Source organism: Geospiza fortis, unplaced genomic scaffold (genome assembly GCF_000277835.1).
Source record: "Geospiza fortis unplaced genomic scaffold, GeoFor_1.0 scaffold54, whole genome shotgun sequence".
NCBI classification, from domain to species: domain Eukaryota; kingdom Metazoa; phylum Chordata; class Aves; order Passeriformes; family Thraupidae; genus Geospiza; species Geospiza fortis.
This window is the reverse complement of record NW_005054301.1, coordinates 3,393,794-3,417,012: the sequence shown is the minus strand read 5'-3', so window position 1 is coordinate 3,417,012 and position 23,219 is coordinate 3,393,794. Positions and strand designations below refer to the sequence as shown.

Genomic DNA, 23,219 nt, shown 5'->3' with positions numbered 1-23,219 from the left:
AAAATAAATGGATTTATATACTTACCTTCCTCTTACAACCTCACCTCAGAAAACCTAAGGGTTTCAGTAGACTTTGGATTACTCTTCTGCCTGAACAGCTTACATTAAAATCTGAGACCATGGAAGACATTAATCATAACTATGCCACTGAAAATATTATGCCACATAAAGAGTTATACTTTTAGTCATACTGATCCCTAATCAGATAACAGAAGACTGTAACACATTTAAGGTACTTTCCTGAGTATTCAGTAGAGATTTAAATCTATCATTCCAGTCCACTATAAAACTCAATCCTGCACACATTTTACTCAAAAAGGCTCCTAAGAGAAGTCCCAAAAAGCAACGTGAACAAAAGTCTAAGATCATTTCTTCAGCTAATGCTGTTTTGCATTACCCAAGTTCGTTGGGTTTTTGTTTTGGTTCGTGTTTTTTCCTTTGTTTATTTTTAATGACCAAAAGTATCGGTTCAGAACAGCCTACTTGGAATATATGGTGTCTATTAACTGCAATCAACCACCAGTTTTACTAGCAAAATTAGAAGCTTTGCTATACACAGTCAAATTTAGGCCAACTTGATTTTTGGCACTAAATTAATAATTAACATAGTACCAAACGCACGCGTGATCATGTACAAATTTGGCCAGAGAGGTCAGAATCATAAAGAAAACACTACAGCTGCGCTGGATTCAGGAATACTAGTAAAATTTTCAAAGATGATTCCTGCTAAAAGCAAAAAATATCTCTGCATCAGTAGCACATCCTAATTCCCAGAAGGAACCATGGAAATAAATACGCCATTTCAACTTCACTGACTGATATTCAGGCTATTAAATAGGAATCATTTCAAACAGAAATGCATCCTTTACTATAACTGATACTATAAATATAACCTTCCATTTTATTTTCTGCATATTGTAAAAATAGCCCATAGCCATTTCATTTTAAGGAAAATAACAGCTCATATATAGAGAGAGATATAGATAGATACCCCAGAGTTAAAATACTGCAAAAAAAGAAGTAATGTTACAGTAAATGAAACATACTACATGTGCACTGCTTGGACTGTGAAACATGCATTGTACCAGTAGGTGCCAGGTAAGCAGTTAATCAAACTGTCATGAGGCAATGGAAACATCTGGTCATGCACACCCAGACAAATGTCAGCTGTTACTGACAATTCAGAAATTGTACAGGTAAAAGTTAATTCTGTGTTTTGTCTCCTTTCTGTACTCTTTTTTAAATAATTCTCTCCTGTTGTTTTGGGCCACCCTCATTTTTTCTCCACTAAAGATCACTATATAGGCTTTCTCTTGGGAGGGGTAAAAGAAAAAACCAAACTACACATGTAAAGATACAACTGATTCTTTGATTTCATTTGCTGTCCCCAAAGAAGGAGTTGAGGAAGTCAAATGTCAAAAATGGGAACTAGGAAAAGGATGCTAAGGACAGCAGTTCAAGCACACACTCCTCCCTGATGGCTCACAAACAGCAGGCAGACACTGCCCAGCGAAGCTGAAACACCAAGGAATGGGAACAGGCCTACAGTCAGCAGGATCCTCCTACCAAGATCCTCCTCTGAAAGCATTCGTGTCCAGGTTGGTCTGGAAGAGACTGATGAGGTTGATGAGGCCTTGGAGGAGGCAGGTATATTGGAGGCCACAAGGAGACAGAGAACTTCCATGTACAGAGGTCTTCACAGCATGGCTTTGGGAAGGACCACCTACAAGTTCCACTGCCTGCTAGGTGGTCGGGCTATATGAACTTCTGATTTGACCAAGGAGGGCAATTCTTATAGGTCTTTATAAAGAGCTCACTAGCATAAGACAGCATTACAATACAAATGTAACTGGTATACCCCCAGTGAGCATACCTCTTCCATATACACAGAATATATATTGAACCCCAAAACTTCAAAATCATAACTTACTGCTTCATAGATTATTTTTTCTTATACATGAGGAAAACTATGGGGATGATTGTGAAACAACTCAAGTTCTCAATCTTTTCAACATCAAGAGTAAATCGTAACTTCTACAGCAACTTAAGCCCACTAACTTTTCTTAGGGTTTGGGTTTTGGTCTCAGTTTGGTTTTGCTGTATTGTTTTTTTCTTTTTAAATAAAACCAGACTTTTTGAAAGCTGTGTACAGACCACAAACTGAAACTTGCTCTTTCAAAGTGAGACTGATCAGTGAGTGTTTCATACCATCACAAACATACAAGCAGAACAGCCGCAAGCTATAATTTAAAGCAAGGCAAAAATGTACCACATCCTAATCTGAATGAAAATACTTTCCCTAACTTGCTACATTAGTGATTAGCATGACTCCAAGTATGCTACCTAAACATACCAGCCAGGCAGTTAAAAAGAGACTACCTAGCTATTTCAGTGACAGATATGTATGAGACTTGCTCATGTTCCAAGCAAGAGTCAGATTCAAACTACAATCAAAACAGAAACCATTGGCCACAGGTGGCATAGCACAGAGCCAAAGAGCAAGTATCAACAATGCACTAAAATATCCAGGTGGCTCAGAGCACAGATCAAATTTATGTTTATCTAAAGATCAGTGATAAAGATATGCAAAAAACAATGTTCAAATAAGACATCAGTTTACCCCACTCTCTGTCCACCAGCTTCTTGCAGTTCACAGTATTTGTAGTGGGAGGCAAACAGTGTCTGAGTGTACAGTTGCACTAGGAGAAAGTCAAAAAATGCTTTCTGGCCTACCCAAGTTGCTAGCTTAAGACATAACTGCAGTCATTGCCTTATCACAGTCAGTGGATTCAAAAGGTTCTACAATGATGATTCTGTTTACCTAAAGCATGCCAAGCATGAACACATGGACACATTTCACCAAAGCCCAAGAAGCCAAGCAGAGAATTTTGTAAAACCATCCAGGACACTCAATGCACAAAAAAGAATGTAAAGAAAACGTTTTTAAGAATGATATTTGATCTTTTTTTTAGAAAATAGATGTAAAAATGCAAACAAAAGTAAGATGTTATGATGTCTTTATATTAAAAAAAAAAGAAGCACTGAAGAATCTCAATATGGCTTTCATTTACACAACAAATGCAGTTCTGACAGCAATTCAGGTATATAGGTCAATATCCCTGGCAAGAAAAGAATATCTGTTCTTCTTTCTAATCAGAAAAATGTTTCTACCAGGAATATAGAAAAAATTAAGATATATGATTTGCATGAATTTGTTTGCTAATTGCTATTTTCTAATTTGCAGTAATTGCTGATTAAATGTACCAATACACACTAAGGTAAAAGAGACATCAAATGTGCAGAAAATAGGTTTGCTACAACTGCACACAGCACAGACAGGTTAAAGATTCAAAACAAAAATACAAATTTAAAACTTAAAGATAAAACATTTTATACATCAAGCTTTCTTAATGGCCAGTATACATGTAGATATCTTCCTGGTTCATAATCAGTCTATGATTATAGTAATATGTAATACTACAATGCAAATAAGAAGTTTGTACATTATACAAAAAACTGAGAGAAAAGACAGACAAAAGCCAAAAAGACAGAGAAAGGCCAAAATAAATGTATCATGTTGCGTTAGATCCTGCAAATATATAATTTAATAATTGCAATTTAGGAAAGCGATTCTCTTAAGACGGTAAAACACTGACAAGTAGTGGTCAGTTACAGGCACTGCACTTCACTGAAAAAAATAGCATTTACTCGTCACAAATGTCACACAATGTCTTAATTAGAGCAACTACTGATCACATGCAAAAGTAAAATTTTATTTCATTTGAAATCTGTAACAGGCAAACTAATGAAAAAATTATATCATTCAACAGCCACAAATGCTTTAAGTAGTACTTCTCTGTAAATCATTCAGGCCATATTAATGACAGGATTTCAAAACTCAGTCCAAACACTATGCTCCTTTCCAGTTATGTTACTTGGGAAGCATCTTGGAGAAATTAATGTAAACAGAAGTAGACTTCAATAGAACATTATGTCTGTGCAATGATTACTGCAAGACTGAGGCCACTGTCAGAGTTCAGAGTCCATCTAACTCACAATTCGAATTACAAAGGATGAGAAACAGAGTAACAAAATAACAAGCTCAAAATTATAGAGAAACATGTTTCATCCAAATAACAATTGTAGCAAAATATTTATTTACTTTATTCTCACTAGGCTATGCAAAAGTACACAAAGCAGTTCAAGCACATTTTTTCCAAAATACAGCAACTTAAACTGTATTTTAAAAAGAGGCTCCTCAGGAAAAATAACTTACAAAAGTGAAGTAGAATTTACAGAAGAAACTAATAAACCATCTTAATTCACAGCTGGACATCTTAGGGGAATAGAAGGTCCAGGATGTACTTAGTATTTCTTTTTGCATGAAATTCAAACGATGAGCTACCAAGAATAAAAGGCACCCAGCCTGGAGGCTCATGATCACACAGACTATGATCATTCATATGATCTATGGAAGATCATATGAAAATTCTTTGAACTACATTTGAACCCATTCACTTGAGTTCAAGTTTTCTTTCTAAGGAAACTATGGCAGTGTCAATGTATCCTTAGAGAATATAAGACATCATCCCTTTAAAAGGATAAAATAAGAATGTTCCATTCTGCAGATAACACTATCCAATCACACCAATGCCTTAAGCATCCCTTCCCCAACCTGAAGACACACTGAAGAATCTAGAAGTGGACATAGGCATATTAAAGAGCAATGAAAACTGAAATTCAGTACTCTAGTTCTTTTCACCCAGTAGGGCATGAACTGGCAAGAAAATGAAACAATAAGTCTTTCTGAAATACTGGCAGAAGGATTCCAAGCCTTATGATAAATGTTACTTTTTATCTATATTTTTAAAAAAAGCATATCATCCTCTAAAATATGACAGTCATGAACAGTCTCTAGCTTTACATGAAATGCGTAGCATCATGAACAAGGTTCCTCAGTATCACTGCCCAGTATCAAGCCTTCCAAAAAGCTATGTTGCAAACACTAAGAGTGAAAACCAAGGAATTGCATATCTCTTCTCAATTATAGTATCCTATTGCACAGATAGAGATAACATTGCAAATCTTAAGTGGAGTGAAATAAAAAGTCGCACTATGTTAAGATACAGATTTTCCAAACAGAAGTAAAATCAAAAAGAAGTAAGTATTTTTCATATGTTTTCTAAAACAAGAAAGAAAAAAGCTAATAGCTGTCTCAAATTTTAACTTATATTCCAAACATTTCTATTTGTCTCTAAATAGCATTTTTTATTTCCTCAGGTATTGTTGAATAAAACTGAAAGCAGTGAAAAGTTGTCTGGCCACTACAGTGTTTTAGATTGCCTATTGAACTAAATTAAAGTGTTCATTTGCATGAGCAAGCAAAGTTTACCTTTTAGAAAATAAAACCTTTTAACTGAAAAAACCCAGCTAATGACTTGCTTTTGTTTGCTTAGGTTTTCAGGAAGGGCATAGGGGGTAGGTGGTTAGAAGATTTGTGGTAGTTACCAAAAAGGTCTAAATATTGTCAAGACAATTTAATGAAGGACAGAGACTGTTCTTGGTATTATCTGATCAAAACAATGTGGGCTGGACTGAGTTAAAACATGTGCCCAGGATATGAGCACTTCTGCCAATTTGACAGGTACAGGTTTAAAAATGCAACACATTCCTAACTAAATCCTAAATATGAGGGAAGCTTTCGTTTCTTACCTCCTGTAATTGAAGAGACACATGGCCCAGCTGGTCCTGGCGCCTTTCTACGAGCTGTCTTTCAGCACGCATTTCTTCTTCTATCTCCTGAAGTCTCCTCTCTACTCGTTCTGATACCTTCAAAAGGAAAAAACTCATGCTGTAGAAAATTAGTGTGCTTTTAATATTTGTGAAAATATCAATGGCAAAAATGTAAGCAGATTATGGGGCAAAGTGAAAAGAGAACATAATTTGTATTTTATTAAAGGAGATTTAGAATGGTAGAGAAAATAACTAGTTATAGCAGTCAGTACTCCAGAAGTACTCAGGCAGGGAACCAAACTGCTATCTTGCTGGCTATTCTCTGCTATGTGTATGCATATTTTTCTCTGCAGTGGTGGCTCTACTCAAGGGTTAAATATCTCATTATCAAGGTTAGAGCAGCCTAATGTGAAGCTGCAATACCAAAGTCTTAGCTTCTCTGTCACAAGCCTGATTAACCTCTGGAAGGACGGACAGAGGTTTCAGTTTTTCTGCAAAACAGACCAATGTTTGCTTCTTTCATGATCCAAAATCTGTGAGTAAAAAGTAGTAAACAAGAACTAAATACATGAAAATGAGTGTAAAAACACAAAATCACTTTATGCTTTTTTCCCAGTATTTTGTGAATCCATGTAGAAACTAATACAAACAACAACAGGTGTTTATTAAAGCAACTTGGATTATGAACATAAAAACTCAATCAGACTAGAATACCTAGTGAATTGCAGAAGTGAATTACTCCACTTTTGCAATTCAAGCTGCTAGCAGACAGCACCCTCTTGAGGCAGCAAATTAAATTTGTTTTGTTAAAGATTAGTAAGAAAAACAATTATGTATCATTTCCTCCCTACCTTAAAACTGATTATGTTGAAACACTAGAAAGCAATATATCCATTACCAAATTATAATTAGATAGAAAGAGAAACAAATAAAAAGAGAAAAAATAAAACACCATTCAACTATTAGCTTTTGATGTATGTGGACATGAAAAGTTCTCATCTTTCTCTGTTAAGCACACTTCTACTAGCACTCAGCATATGCATGCATAGAAAATTTTGCCACAAGCAAGTCAACTTATGTAATAACAGAAACACAAACAAGGCTACACTTATGATCTGGGCTTCACAAGGCTTAATGAACAAAACACTTTCTTTACAACAGAATACATCTCTCAGAAAACACTTCTTTGTGCAGCCAGATGAACAGTCAGCTTACAGTCTAGAATATTGTATTTTTTTTTCCTAAAACCATCAGGAGATGCCTGGTACTGCATCAAACCACACATTTTCATGAAGCTATGAAACCTCTGCAGCCATAATCCAGAAAAATTACTTACTAAAACCTAATGTATAAAAAAAAACAAAGACCACATCACGATGTTTGCTTTGACAAGTACCGCTTAGCATTACTTCTCAGAATTCATAAAATACTCCACCTAACAGAAAGAATGATACTATGTAGTAGGAACAGAAAATAACAGTCATTAAACTTGTTACAGTTCTGCTGAAACCAAGATAATAAGCTGTCATCTTTTTCCCCATACATATCTCATGCACCGTTTTCAATGAAGTACTTTCTTAATAGCTTTAATGCTATTAAGCACTGATTTAGTGCAATAATTATAGTGCACTATTAAGAAAGAAAACATACAATTTTGACTTGACAGAAGATTCAAAAGTACCACTACCCCCGAAGATGACATTCCAAAGGAGAGTTCAATAACTTCTTCACTGTCATGGGTCTAGCATTCACAGCAGATAACATGACACAAGGCAGCACTAGACAGGCTTTAGATTCCTGCAAAGTTCAGATTTCATTACAAATTATCACTAACTCAGAACAAGTAAAAAAGTTTTTATGTTCATTTATGAGGTGATTTGCCTTGCCTCTGACTTCCTTCAGCTCACTCCACGATACAATTGTTGTATTATTTCCAACAAGGTACTACAAAAGATGGATTATATATCACAATATTTGTCATGGAAATTTCAGCTACAGACATAATCCTCTTTAAGTAAAAAAAAATTTTAAAAAATTTAAATCCCACAACCAACACAAACCACCAAACATTTTGACGCTACTTATAACTCCCATTTTGTTTCCCATACTTTGTACATTGGTGTGGTATTGGTAACACCTTTGCACTTCAGCAAGGCTTTAATTTCCCACAAGAATTATGTTCCCTGTTTTTGTAGCCTCTCTGACTTTCCTAAGATTGTCACAGAGCCTGTGGCATACAACAGTAGGGATTAAAAAAAATTAGAAACAGTTAATTCATTAAGTAGTACATGCAGAGTAAACTTAAAAACATACTTGTCTTCCTTTGTCCCAAATGACCCTGACTCAGAACAACACTTCTACCATGAAAGTATGTATCTTGACCACTGAATGTTATCAAAAATCTTAGTGCAGACAAGTGCTTCACCAAAGGACAGTACAAAGATTATAGAGGCTCTACACAATGACATGAAATACTAGCATTAAATTACTGCATTCAGAACATACTAGAATGTGATTTCAAGCATGCATTTTTAGCAATAGACTATCTGAATAATAATGATGACACAAGAGCTGTGTCTCCACATACAGCTTTCAGGTAGCTTAGCAGCAAAATCTATGAAAGCAGCTTATCAAAAAGTTCCTCCCCTCCCCCACAATTAAACACAAAGAACAGAATGTCCTTTGTAAAACTAGGGTGACATTTAAGTCATGCAGCTAAATATAATCTCATGGAAGATGCTGGATGCTTACTGTACAAAAAGCACCATCCTACTTATTGAATTTCTGACCTGTTTTTCAGCTTTCCACTGTTATTTCTAGTGCAAAAGTCCTGCTAATAGAAATCTATTTCAACAGATTTTTGCTGCTGTTCTTACTATGACCCATTTTATCAATACATACTTGAAACAGGAGTATTAAAATCAAAAACGAGCAAACTTTTTTCAGAGATATAACCTTAAATATTGTTAAACTTGTCCCTCACGGCAAATGATAATATGTGTTCCTTTTACAAGTCATCAGTGCAGCACCAAAATTCCTTATTCCAGATCTTCTGAGGGACAGTTCATTATCTGACAATAATCCTGGCTCTCTGAGGTATAACCACAGTAACTCCATGCAAGACCCATTTCACTTGACATTGTTGTCTTCTTCCAGAGACAGTCTACCATCATTTTATAACAGCACCATCTCAATCAAGCATCTACTTAATTTTAACTAAACTGTGCTCTGATGAAGTTGCTTTTTATGTATAAAGATCAGCATCTTGTGCTATTTGAGACGTGCATCTATCCAAGCAATTGCAACAAAATACCCAAGAGGGCTATCTTATATAACCATAAAGTAAGTAAATATTCTTTCAATTGCTTATAGGCCTGTCTAGCAAACATCCAAACCCTTTTCAAGAACAAAGGAATCTCACAAAATGTCTAGCTAAGAAAGCGATTCGGATATAGTGAGTTGCAGAACCAGAAAGGCTTTTTAGCAAAAGTGCACATAACTTCTCAGGTACAAGGCCATGAAGAGTGCTTCACTTGAAACAGGCTTCCAACTATGCCTGAGTCACCACCTTCAATGTCATCTGTTTTTTATATTGGCATGGAAAAGCTCTCTTTACAGGTAAAATATTGTGCTTTGATTGTGATGTGTGAATCCTAAAGTACTCAAATGCAGCATCAAAAAGGCTCTAAGAATCATAAACCCTTATAAAAATAAATCCTGAACTTGTGACTCAGAAGAACGGCAGTGACTTAGACCTTTTATCATCACACATCTACATACAGGCAATTTTCAAACAGCCCCAAATATACCAAACTGTTAGAATTTATATATATGTCTCTAAAAAATAAAAGACTTAAGGACACTGAACCGAAAAGAATGTTTCTACCATGAGCTCATCCTGTGAAATTATCAAGATTTCAAGTTGACAATTTACTGCCAAGAATCATACAGCAGAATATAAATATGGCAATGCTTGAGGTGATAAGCACTCCCAAGCCTAAAGGCACTAAGGACAAAAGTTCCCAAACAACTTTGCACAAGGAGAAGTTTTGAGAAAAAAGGTATTTTGTCTTACCCAACTCACTTTCAACAATGACAATCAATTCTGAATTAAGCAATCTCATTAGAAAAATTCCTAAATGCATACACATACTAAAGGATGTCAAATACCTACAATAACAGACCCTAGTTTCTACATGCACTCTAACCTCATGCATGCTTTGCTATGCATACCATGAGAGCTATTTTTATTTTTAATATCCATACCAAATTCCTCTTTTTTGCATTTACCTCATCTCACTGATTCTGCCAGCCTCATCAGGTAATAGGAGATCAGTAGGCTTTGAACAAGGGCAAGGGATCCACACCTAGGATTGGAGAGCCCTGGTAAAGCAGCAGTGCACAATGTTGCTACGACTAAGCTTTTTAAGTCATGGGGAATTGGCTGGACATGATAGTGCATTAAGTCAGAATTTTTTGGCCCGAAAAGTAACACTCTGAAAAGCCTCTGAAGAAACTGAACAACCTCCCAAGTTAAAATTAGGGATGAAAAATTAGATTTAAAACCCAAACAAATAAACATCCTACAACAACAAACAAAAAAACCCAAGACAAAACACATCAACCAAAACACATATACACAAAATAACCAAAAAACCCCAAGAAATCAGATCACCAAAAAAGCAGCAGCTCCTCACATAATATATAATCTGTTTTGAGAACCCCTTGCTATAAGACAAGATCACAAAGATATGCAAGTTATAACGAAGACTGGACAAGTTTCAAAAAAGAAATCCACAGAGGGATTACTTCTCAGTACAGAAAGCAGACAGATCACTTCCAGGCCAAGAAGCTCCTAACTCACAGGTGATTAGACTTCTATTGTACAAAATTATCATTAGATGACTGTCTTATATTGTACAGTAAACCTCCACTTTTTGGGCATTCATCATACATGGCTAGATCCTTCCTAATGGCCTGTTTCTTCTGCAAACTGAACCCCAGCTATTCTTCTATCTTTTTGAAGTCTTTGAATTAGTGGCCTTTTTTATTTTTCCCCTTTTTCTTTTTTCCCCTCTCCTCTTTCCAGTCTTCTTTCCATCTGGCTTTATGATGTTCTTCATAAAGTCAGTAATCATCAATGAGCAGAATATTCCAGGTGAATTTTTACTAGTCCTACACATAAAAATCATCCCACTGCAGCTTACTGCAGCATTTTGTCTTCACTAAAAGAATATCAGTAAATATTTCAGTTTTCATAGATTTATTGCATTATAATGTTCCCTCACAACTAAGAGACTTACTCTTCTGATATTGCCCTTACCATTTACCTTCTACAGAAGACTTCCTTGTTATACCTGACCTCTCCCATTTTTCACTTCTCTCAGGTCAAAAGCCGTAACCTTCAATTTCATATCTTGAAACCCTACTTGCTGTATTGCACTGAGTAGTGTAGGAGGTCAAAGAGCTAGTTATTTCTTTCATTAATGAAGAGACAGTGGATGCCTCCATTCCAGAGGACTGAGGAATGTTTGTTTCTCTCATGCAATGGCACTGAACAGTTGTAATGTAGCCAGCTGTAGCAGCTATTTTCTTGAGAACCACCTTGGTTAAAACTGAGTTCACTAATTTCCTGGTACATGAAAGAAAAAAAGTAAGTATACTGAGAAGTCTGCTACAAGAAAAACACAGCATTTTCCTAGTATCAAGAATTCTTTATCAAAAAACTTACTTTATCCTACCAGGCTACTAGGAGAAATCAAAATTAACATTTTAACAAAGACAATCCCATCATATTTTTCTACAAAGGCTGTCAAGGCAAGTCTTCTTTCCCTGATGGACCCTATCATATCAAGAACATAACTGGTACAGATAAGTGCCTCTTGAATCAATCTCCAATTTAATCTAGAAACACAAATTTACACAAGGATATTTATTAAGTCTGCTGGTACCAACAAGTGGTCCATACCAATGATATTGTTATCAGTGACAAACACATCACTACAGCCCTTGACAGACCATTTAGTACCAATTCATGCAATTTTAGAGCAAGACAAATCACATACAGGAAAATTTGCATGTATAACACCTGCTCTGAAAAGTCAGCTTTGCTACTAGTATCACAGTAAATGCTTACATAAAGCATACACTCAAGTCTTATGTGTCAAGAGCTACCTACAGGATTCTCACCTAGTAATTATTGGGGTGATTCTCAACTTCTCTTGTTCCTACAGCAATATGCTGTTTGACTTCAATCTCAATAGAAGGTCTCTCTATCTCTCTCACATTTAAGTAACATAGAGTGCATTCAGTCTGGTTCCAGCAGATACAAGAGGCAGAAAAGACTGTCATGGCTGTCCTGCCTTCTTTCCTACGTGCTGTCATGAAGCCTTTAGAGAAGAGTACAGCCCAAAGAGACTTCTTCCATTTTGCTACACAGATGATAAGAATTGAAAAGAACAGGGAGGGAGGGATGGAGGAAGAAGAAACAATAGTATTTATCATTATAACACGGGAAAGCTTGTATCTTTCCAAAGGTACCTTCAACAATTATAAGCATTCAAACCAATGTTCAAAGTTAATAAGCACCTTTCTCCAAGGCTGTGAATTTTGAAACATAAGAATTCACAATACACACACCCGTAAAATACTTGTACTTAAAACAAGCACCTGAAATATAAAACTTGCCTTGCTGATTTCATCATTGAAGGGTAACATTTCAACAACCCATAGCAGCCCAAATAAGATCATGTTCAGATATATATATCTCAGTATGTCATACCAATTACCAACAGATACATTAAACTAGAAGCCCATATCTTGTTTAGAATACCAGATTTAAATAATCCTTTTCATGTTAGTCACACTCACCGTTTCTTGTCTTTGGGACTCAGTGAGCTTTTCAGACAATTCTTCTAGAGTCTTTCTTAATTCAGCATCAGTCCTTTGCAGAAAAATAAAAGTAAGACAATATTCTACAGTGCAGAAGCTAAGTAGTACCCATGATAATTTTAAGCAGCAACAGCCGCCCCAAAAATTTTTTGCTACCTCAATTTGTTCTACAGCCTATTCATAATAATTTATAGCATAATGAGAAACAGGCCTCAAGTGGAAAATTCATGATAAAAAGCATTCCCGTTTCTCAAGTGAAGAAACAGAGCATTTAAGTATCAGCCAGGTATCAGGTCAACAAGAAAAAAATTATGAACACATCTACACCGTCCTTTTCTCCTAGGAATTAACAGTCTAACTCCTGTTATTGCTATTGAACAAAGCAGCACATGTTGAGAAAGTATATACATTATGGCCTGCAAGAGAGCTTGCACTGAAGGGACTCAGTAACAAGAACAAACTAGGAGCAAAGCTATAATAAAAGAAATTCCCTAGACCTTGTCATTTTGTGCATATATTTGAAAAATCTGAGGAAAGCCCCATATATTATACAAATTGGAATCGGTAGGTGTTATCAACATTTATAAATACTGCAGAAGATGACATAACACAAACAATTAATAATCCTGCTTTCATCTACATTTTGCACAATCACTCATTCTCCCCAAAATTATTTTCTGAAATAAAATAGTTTAAGAATTTTTTCCACACTGTTCTCCACACAGAGTTACATTCTGTTTGTACCGATTTCTTCTTGAAAGCTCGCGACTGATGTCATCTCCCAGGCGAACTTGTTCACTGCTGAGATCCCGAAGAGACTGGTGGAAAGAATGCAGCTGTAAATGAAAGTACACAAATTATGCTAAGGCTTAGGAACCCTTTTTTCTGTGATATTCCAAAAATACATATCTACGCATTACACACTTCTTAAAATAAAGCAGATAAAAATAACCTAAAAAAATAAAACTCCATGAACTGTAGTTGAGCCTGGATGACTGCATGAGGCTTATGCTCTTCTATTTCAATTCACCCTTCACAATATTTGCTCATTGTAGTTTAACTTTAACTACTTTATTTGCTAAACCAAGTTTCCTAAATATGGCTTTTTTCTGTGGTTCCAAGCTTAGACACTATACCACCTCTTTAACTTAATGCAAAGCAAATTGAAATATCTGAACAAGTAATGCTCAGGAGAGACATATTTCATGTTAATAGATACTAGTATTGGTAAAACAAAGTTCTGCCCACCTACATATGCTACTATAAATAGATTACATAGGAATTTTAAATGAAACAAGCTGAGCGGTACAATGTATTCAGGAACTACCAAGAATAGGTATTTTACCTTGCCCAAGACTTTACATTCAGACCTTGGGAAAAAAAAAAAAACCCAAACCAAAAAAAAAACCAAAAAAAAAAACCCAAAAAAAAACCCCACACATCTACTTTCTGAAAAGTACTTTTTGAAAAAGGAGTTTTTTCTGAAAAACCTCCCATTTTCCCCATTCAGCAGGCTCCTAATTTATCATCAAAGTTTTAGGGAGCAAATAAAAAAAAGAACAGGTCATTCATTCTTCATGGAACAGAAAGTGACAGTTAATCCATCCTAATGCAACCTATTGCTGTCAACAATTCCATGGCCAGGATTATCTTTATGAAAACCCTAATTTATAATATTCCTTTATTCTGTGTCCTAGATTTAAACCTGGATCTTCCACAATCAAGCTAACTGCCCTCAACATTCAGACACAGGCACTACTACCTCTCCTGTGTGATTAACCAGAAATTCCCACCTGAGAGACTTTGAAATAACATGTTGTATTTTCAAAATGTATGTGTTAAGTAAGACAGGGACTTAAGTCTGTTAAAAGACCATTTGGCTAAAAAATTACTTCAGCCAGAAAAATCCAGAATGGGAATAAAGAGACTGTGGTTGCAGAAAAAAGAAAAACCCACAACTTTACTTAAGTAGTACAGCTTTATCTCTGGTGTAATTTCTACCTATAATCATGATCAATAGCTACTTCTAGTTCACCATTCCTCAAAGCACTATACTCTTCTTACAAAATAGTTAATTAAAAGAAAAAGGCCACATTCATCCTCTGAAAAGCAAGAATAAGGAATAAACCAGCAGTTATCATCAAAACCAGAAACAAAAAATGCTATTTGCCTACATAGTTACTTAATATGAAGAACTCTGTACACATTGCAGGAACTCCCTTGAATAAAATTTCCAAGATATTTATAGAATATCTAGAAAGAATCTAAAATAGTCCTAAGGATTTTGGATGGTTGGGAGGAAAGATTTCCATATAATATTATTTCCTTCCAAGGATTATTTTCTACACTTACTTTGGGAGAGGAAGGAATGGGGGGAGAACTAGATTGAAAGGACAATGAAACAGGGTTAAATAAAAGTCTAGAATTTCTATTGTTTCCCAAAAAGTCAACTGAGAAAACTTGTTGTAGTTAAGTTTAAAATTATATGGAAGCTGAGACTGATTTAATAAAGTCAATATGAATACCGTATAATCAGCTTCTTTAGTATTAGTCTACACAGATTCACTCAAGCAAGTCTAGCCACCCTGTCTGAAGAAAGCAAAAACAGGTAGTGAAATCTCCTCTCTACCTGTAGGATAATAGAAATACTATAATCTTATTCATTAAGGTAATTAATTTATTCTTTCTGAAGTCTGCAAGCAGATACAGGTTAAGGGATATGAAAATTACCTGTGGCACACACATCTTCTCCTCCCATCATCTCCCTGAAATATAGGCTCAATTATCCCACTCACAGGTCAGACCAAGAACTAAGATGAAGAACTACCTGGTTCAAAATCAAGTCGAGCTACACTGAACTAAAAGCAAAAGCACTAAGACCCTACACCATTAACTAAACCAGAATAATTCCCTTCACAGCCTTACTGAACTTCAGCACAAAGGCGAAGGGTTAATTGGCTGGAAGGGACCTCTGGAGGTCATCCCATCCAAGCCCCCTGCTGTGGATACTGACAACCTGGTCAGAGAGAGAAAACCAGATAAACAATCCCAAGAATTGTTCTGGGGAGTTTTGAGAAGACTGAGACAAAGAATTAAAACAATCCTGCAGCTGGTGTTTTGAACAGTTGTTTTCCCATAAGATGTTTACCAAAGGGTGTCTCCTTAATTAGCCAATCATGTGAGGTGTGTTGATTAAAGGACCAGTCAGGTCCACCTGTGTCTGAACAGGGTCTAAAAAGGAATGGGTTCCTAATAAAATTATTATTAGCTTCCTGAAGAGATCTGCAGCGTGTCAGTCATCCATTCCTGACTCAATGGTGACACCCTGCCAAGAGAGCATCACCTAGAAAAGGTGACACAGGAACTTGTCCATGTGGGCTCTGAATGTGTCCAGACCGGGAGACTCCATGATCTCCCTGGGCAGCCTGTGGCAGTGCTCTGCCATACTCACTGTAAAACTCTTCCTCACACTGAGGTGGAATTCTTCTGTTTCAGTTTATGGCCATTGCTCCCTGTCCTGTGACTGGGCATCGCTGAACACTCTGGCACCATCCTTAATATCTCTAACGCATGTTAGAGATATTAATACGCATTACTGAGATCCCCTCTCAGTCCTCTCCAGACTAAACAGGCTATTCAGAGATTATTTTTCTTTGTCATTAGACAGCCTAAAAAGTAGGGAGATTATTTTCATATTTTACTTTTGATATCACTACCATCTGCATCTTTTTCTCTATAATGATTTGCATGAAACTTCATGACAGATACAAGAGGTGATTGCCGAATGAAAAAAGCAGGTAACACTGAAAGCACAAATCTCTGAAACATTCTTAGCTGCATCTTCAGAATCACCTCATTTAACATAAAAGCAAAGAGTCTTCGAGACTCTTGGACTCCCAAAGAGCAAGCACACTGCCTGCTCCCATGAGTGCTCTGTACCTGCTCCACATTGCCTGCCTCACTGACAAACCGAACACTTGCAGATCGAGACCTTCGGTGTTTATTGCCCTGTGGGTCTCCGTAATCCCTGAGAGGAGAAGTGGGCAGGAAGTGGTGGTTGCCTGCAGGAGATATGATACACAAAAAAAAAAAGCAGGAAAACAAAATTTTGTATGGGAAATTTTTCATTTTGCTTCAAAAAAAATGCTTATTTCTTCTTGACAACATCCTTCTAGGTCACATTACAGACAAAACAACTACTGAATTACATATCATGCATATGACTTTCAGCTCTTCCCAGGATTCTTCTTCACTTTAAACATGTCTTACCCATGACATACAAGTACTCCAGAAAGAGGAATTGTTTCTCCAACGAGTAGTTTTTCCCCAAATTTTATTTGCCCAACCAACCACTTTTTCCTCCACATGAATCTATCAGAGCTTCAAACTATTATATTTCACAGCTTTTGCATAGGAATGAAATTTTTAGAGCTTTCTACTAAAATACATGAAATATTATCTCTCAAAGGAATACTCCTCTCAAACATACCTTTTCCGAAAACATAAATGAATTTTGTGAGATATACAAGGAAAAAAACCCTACTCTTTTGTGTGTCATAAATAATTTGTTTTTTTCTTTTCCACTGTTTCCAAACATCCATAATCTCATGCATTTAAAATTTAAATTCCCTTTTTGCTTGAAGCAGGCTTCAGAAGCTGCAATATCTTTTGGATTTAGCTTTAACTTGTGCGTACCTACAACTCATGCAGCGGAAAATTAATTTCCTCAGCTAAAAGAATTAACATTTCATTTACATCTCCTGGGATATCAGCAGAAAATACTAACAGCAACACAAGGCTGGAAAAATTTACCACATAAACAACTTCATAACTTAATGCAGGTCTCCCAAATTTCTAAACTCAGTTTCTTTTAAGTCATCAATGATGACTTTCCATAAGACTATCTCTACACATTTTTCTTCATTTCCTTTTTGCATAACACAGCCGTATGACATAATTCAAGCATACTCAAGCCCTTCAAGTATTTTACCTGATGTTCCTTCTCCATCCAGGTCACTGGGATATAAGCTTGAGAGAGATGCACTTCTCATTCCAGAGTTTCGTGTTAGTCGCTGGCTCCTCAATTGACCTATAGATTGCTCCAGTGTTTCTTTTAACTGTAGAAAAATTATAATTTCTTGAAATATGAACACAGATTTGTTTTTTTAAAAGCATGGAAAATATTATTTATTTAAAAGTCATTAAGAGTATAAAAGCTATTTTAAGCCAAGTACAGCTATGAATGAATAACAGTTTTTCTTCAATATTTCATATATCAGATTCCTGTAATTATAGCAAAACATGCTTCCAACATTGGCAGCTTCAAATATCAAGTTTCTGAAAACAGTGGTGCACCACATGGTGCACCACCATGAAAACTCAAAAAGTTTATCTCCTACAATCAAAATTAAGACCTATTTGCCAGCAGTGCTCATTAACAGTTCTGCAAAATTCAGAAAATAACTTCCAAGAAATTATTTTTTACTGGAATTCTTCCACCAGCCCTACCTGGAATCAATTTTACATGGCTATCAAATTTCCCTAAGCAGCTTTATAGAAACTCCTATTTTTAGAAGTTTACTTCCAGGAAAAGGAAGCTATTCCCAATTTAAGAGTACAGAACTAGCTATATTCCAAAATTAGTTCTTCATTTTTCAAATTTACATCTCGTTTTTTTACAATTGCATTTGTTAACTTTGGTTCTTAGCCACTTGCCTTGTTATACCTTTATTTGACAATCCACAAAACATCAGTTTTTAAAGGTTCTCCTTCTTCTAAGAGAAGCTTGTAAACAATGGTTAAATTAATGCTTTACTCCTGCAGAATTATATGGTGTTGGATCTCTTTCTCTGAAGAAAACAAGCTTTCTTTTCTACACATTTGTTTCTTCACTCTCTCTACCTTCACATGTAGAATATTCTACACTTCATATGTATCAGTTTTAAGGCAGCACCTGCTGCAGCTTGTTTGTAACTGAATTGTAAACCTCTCTTGCCTTAGCAGCACTAATTTGTCTTGTTTTCTCTAAGACACCTGTTTTCAAGTTTGTAGAAGTTTGAGGTTGGAGTTCCTAAAATGAGAATTTTAGAATTTTCATCCTTTCTGCAATTTAGAGCAAGCTGGTCAACAGATCCAGAAACTGTTGTAGAATGACAGGAAAAAAAGCTACACCATTATGATCACAATCTCATTCCCTGCTGTAATCAGCTTTTATCTTACCACTTCTTCCTACAAAAGAAACATGTTCCCTAATACTCTATTTCAGCTACACATCTTGTACTTTGCATAATACCATAACATAATCTCCTGGGTGCTTATAAACCAGAGAAATAATGAGCCTACAAAACCTGTCAGTTTCATTACACAACATATCACTACATTATGATTTAGTTTGCTCAAATAAATATTAAAAGTTTCTGTTTACAGCTACTTAATTCCTTATATTCTTTCCAATAATACCAAGTTTTCAGCTATGAATTCTACTAACAGAAAAGACCAAAAAAGTTAAGATAAACTGAAAGTTGCTCACAGTTGTTATTGCTTTGGTCTGTTCCTTGTTGTATTCTCTGTATTGTCCTAGCAAATGGTCAACGTGTCTTAGATTTCTGTTGGTATCCTTAAATAAAAAAAGTTTAGAAAAAAGGTCAAAACAGAAACTTCCTCTAATCAAACATTACTGTTGTCTTTATTCTTATTGATTACTAAGATTAAATTGAAAACACAAATGCTTTCTAAAGAGTCTAAGCATTCAAAATCCTATTCAAATAACCAGAATCTGAAGGGATACAGCATGGCTAAAGGGAGGAGAATGAAGAAGAAGAAGAAAAAAAAAACCCTACTAAATTCTATAATTTCAGTACAACAGTAAGGCCTCAGCATCAAATAAAAAGTTTTTTCAAGTTTCAGCCATTCTGTAGAAAGATCTTTTTAATCCAACAAGTTTAACATTACCTGCTTGTAGAACAGAATAGTTATCTGAGAAATAACAAGGTTTTGAAGGTGAACACACTAGGTAAGGTCACTACATGAGTACTTTCTGACCAGATAAACACCTGGATCAGATGGAAGATCTGCTGAAAAGCAGTCCACAAAAAGCAATTAGCTTAAACTCAGAATTTCAATCAGCTAGAAAGAGGTTTGACAGAATCAGAATACCAAAGAATCCCTTTTAAAAAGTAGTCAGACTGTATTCTTATTATTATATTTTTTCTGGATTGATGTTCATTTTTCCAGATAAGAAGTTTGGAATTTTAAATTTACCATTCTATATTGATTTTTTTCTCTTCTCGTATATTAAAAGGAAAAAAAAATATTGCTAGCCAAACAATAAGTAATAAAACATACACCCACCCACTCTAGGTATTCAGAACTGTCAACTAGAGAAGAATGGGAATAAATTGTCCAGCACTAATGGTGTCAGGATAGCTAAATGTCTCCTCCCATTTGCAAAACAGATATTCCCTCTGCACACTCCACTTTTTCTTGCCCTCTTACAAGTTTAGAAATAATGCTTCTCACAGTGCTTTTTCACATCTATAAAATATTTGAAATGTAAGCTGTCTCCTGAAGTAATTGACGCTTACATATCTATGAGAAATTTGGAAATTTTACACAGTCCAAAGACAACCAAGACAAGTCTGAAACTTTCTGCTAGAAAATTTCATGCCTTTTGTGAGAATCTAAGAAAGCTGATTTGCCCTTACTCAGTTTGCTAACTTTATAAATAGTATTCCCCAACACATCATTGTTTCTAACAACATTATATTACTGTCTGAAACAGCAGCTGTATAAAAGTGCAACAAGCCACACACTTTCAGCTCAAAAGCAGTATGAATTATTTCCCAAACCATCTTTGGTTTGCACAGAAAGCAATGTTTCCCATCTGTACAGTACACTCCATGACTTTAGAAATGAAAGTTTGACCCCGTGTTACAGAAATGCAGGCACTATAAATACTTTAAAGCTGTATTTTGTAAACAACCTGCAAAGTGCTTGCTAAAGTATGGATCTTCTCTGTAACTTCTTCAGCACCATAGTTCTGAGCTCTGCCGTGGGATGCTCTCAAAGGCCGCCTTCCAACCCGACCCGTAAATAAGTTGTCTGAATCACTGGATGAATCTGCCATCAGTGTCTTGAAGCCTAGGCAGGAAGACCAGAAAAAGTAATGTGTGTTAATTCCTGTCTGTAACTGAACTGTCTTGCACAATATTCCCAAAGCAACTTCATAAACTTAGATTACATTTGCCTTTCTGGTTTGGATCAGCAGGATGTACTTTTGAAGCAGATCTTCCAACTGCTCCTCAGTTATTACCTTTGTTCACACTATGAAGCAGGGTCAAGATGCAGAAGGCAGAGGAGCAAATTAAATCAAAATATGCAATCTCACTGCTTCCAAACGTTCAGTACCCATGATCAAATCACAGCCCAAAGCTAATTCTTCTCCTCAAACACAGAATGATAAAACATCAATGTTTTATCAATCTTCCCAGTCTGCAGCACCACTCTCCTTTACCTCACACTACTCACTAAGCTGTCTTCAGAATGGGGATTGCTGAATCTCAAGGACAGCAAGATAGAGGGAAAATAGGTCAACAATCATCAGATGGGTGAAATTATTAAAAACTACAGACAGCTGTGCCTAGTATAGTAAAATCACATAGTAACTGATTAAAATAACAACCTTCAAAAGGTAGGTTACATCAAAATTGTTTCTTAAGCTACTACACACTGCAACAGTTTGCCTTAAGGTCATGGAATGACTTGGTGAAAGACGAAATAGACCGGCAAACTCTTGAACCCCTGTAGTCAACAAAAAAAAGTCACAGTAAAGATGACATTATTCTAGCCATGAGAGTTGAAATTTACAAAAGAAACCATGAGTGGATTCCAAACTTGTATTATATTTTATATGGAGGCAACTTGATGTTTTTCCAAGTCTTTATATTTAATTTTCAAAAGGTTGCACATTTGTGTCCCCCAGACTTGGATGAAAACCTTTCAAACATGAAAGAACAGCAAATCAACGTGCTCAGTCTGTGCTCAAGTACATCAGTATTCCTTCTTTTTCTGAACTGGTAAATTTACCTCATCTTACCTCTTCTTACCTCACCTCACTAAAGCACATTTTTACCAACAGGACCAGAATTCATTACTCCAGTGCCTCACTCTAGTCAGCTGCAATGAAGGCTTAATGAGACTGAACAAGAATGAACACTAAACACTGGGAAATAGAAATTATGAAATATTTTCAAAGACAAAGAAAAATAAATAAAACACTTGTATAAATAATAACATGGAATAATATTGGCTTTACTATAATTTGGTAAAAAAAAAAATCAACAAAACCCAATAAAGAAGTAGACCCAACCATAAAAGGCCCTACTACTGAAAAGACTGGAGGAAAAAAAGGGAAATAAAGATTTACAGCAGGAAAAATTAATGGGTTTATTATCAGCTGTCCAAAAATGGGGTCATTAAGATACATACTAGCCAGAGCACAGAAGAAAGGTCAGTAATCAAGGTAAAAATAAAAGAAAGCACAGGATAAGGAGGACATTTTGTCTGAAGAAAACTTACTATTTATGGTTAAGCATTCCTCTTTGTTCTCATGAGCAACCTAAAAGGAACCACAAGTGCTTTAAGGGTGAAGAAGTTGTTTCACATAAGGCAATACCCTCATTTTTAAAGGAACTGCACAAGTTTCACTTTAGATTAAAAAAAATCACACAGAAGTAGAAATTTGTAGAAATGTTCCATATGCACATCTGCCTATCAATCGAAACAAACAAAAAAAAAACTAATCACTTTTTCCAAAAAGCTACACTAATTTCAGTACATATGACCTACTGGACAGTAAGAATCATTTGGCTCTTACTGGTTTTTAGTTCTACCCAAGCAGATCATAACCTTTGCTGAACTGATGAAAAGCATCAATACTCAGTATTTTCCTTTCCTGTAGGAAGCAGAGCTTCACTGAGGACGTTTTAAGAAATCTGCCAGGTAAGAAGTAGAGCTGACAATCTACACGTCAAGCTCTTCAGCTCAAGTAAACAAAAGATAAAGTCAGTGTATTCAACCTGATTATTCCTCAAGTGTTCTATTTGTTCAGCTCCACACAGACTAATCTATCACTAGGTAACTTAGTGTTAAAGGAATTGTTGAAGCCTTATAGCTAAGACTGAGTACAACAAAAAAAAATTATAATCATTTCAGAAAGGAACAACATGAGATCTGAAAGGCCCGTTCCTTCAGTGTTTGTATTTCAGTCTGGAAAAAGACAGGAAGGTGATCCCATACGGTGATATTTCACCATCGTGCCTTCAGGGATCAGTACCCCATTTTATTATCAATTTGTCACACCGTGGTCCCAGCACTCTTCGGCAGCATAACACAGAAAACGGTTCCTTCGCACTGTTCATAAGCAAGCAATGCCCTCGGGGAATCCTCCTCCTGCCGGGCACGCAGGGAACTTCACTAACACCCGACTCCAACTCCGAGAGTCTCCTGGTTCTTTGGCCCAGACAGGAGCCCAGAAGAGCGCCGGGCACGCCGCCGGCCGGGCCTCCGAAGCGCCCCGAGGCACCCCGCGCCTCCCG

The 23,219-nt window shown here is 36.0% G+C and overlaps 1 protein-coding gene across 1 annotated transcript in view; it reads right to left on the bottom strand.

Annotated features, from left to right (window-relative positions):
• The window catches only part of CEP128 (centrosomal protein 128), a 97,786-nt gene extending 75,550 nt beyond the window's left edge, over positions 1–22,236 (bottom strand). Inside the window, exons 1-8 of the mRNA XM_031065378.1 lie at positions 22,201–22,236; positions 20,606–20,763; positions 19,154–19,240; positions 17,615–17,741; positions 16,564–16,685; positions 13,369–13,460; positions 12,604–12,676; positions 5,713–5,829 (exon numbers count right to left, since the gene is read on the bottom strand). Coding sequence (XP_030921238.1) covers positions 5,713–5,829; positions 12,604–12,676; positions 13,369–13,460; positions 16,564–16,685; positions 17,615–17,741; positions 19,154–19,240; positions 20,606–20,749 — 762 coding nt within the window. The 5' untranslated portion in view covers positions 20,750–20,763; positions 22,201–22,236. The remainder of the gene's footprint in view (positions 1–5,712; positions 5,830–12,603; positions 12,677–13,368; positions 13,461–16,563; positions 16,686–17,614; positions 17,742–19,153; positions 19,241–20,605; positions 20,764–22,200) is intronic.
• Positions 22,237–23,219: the final 983 nt, after the last annotated feature.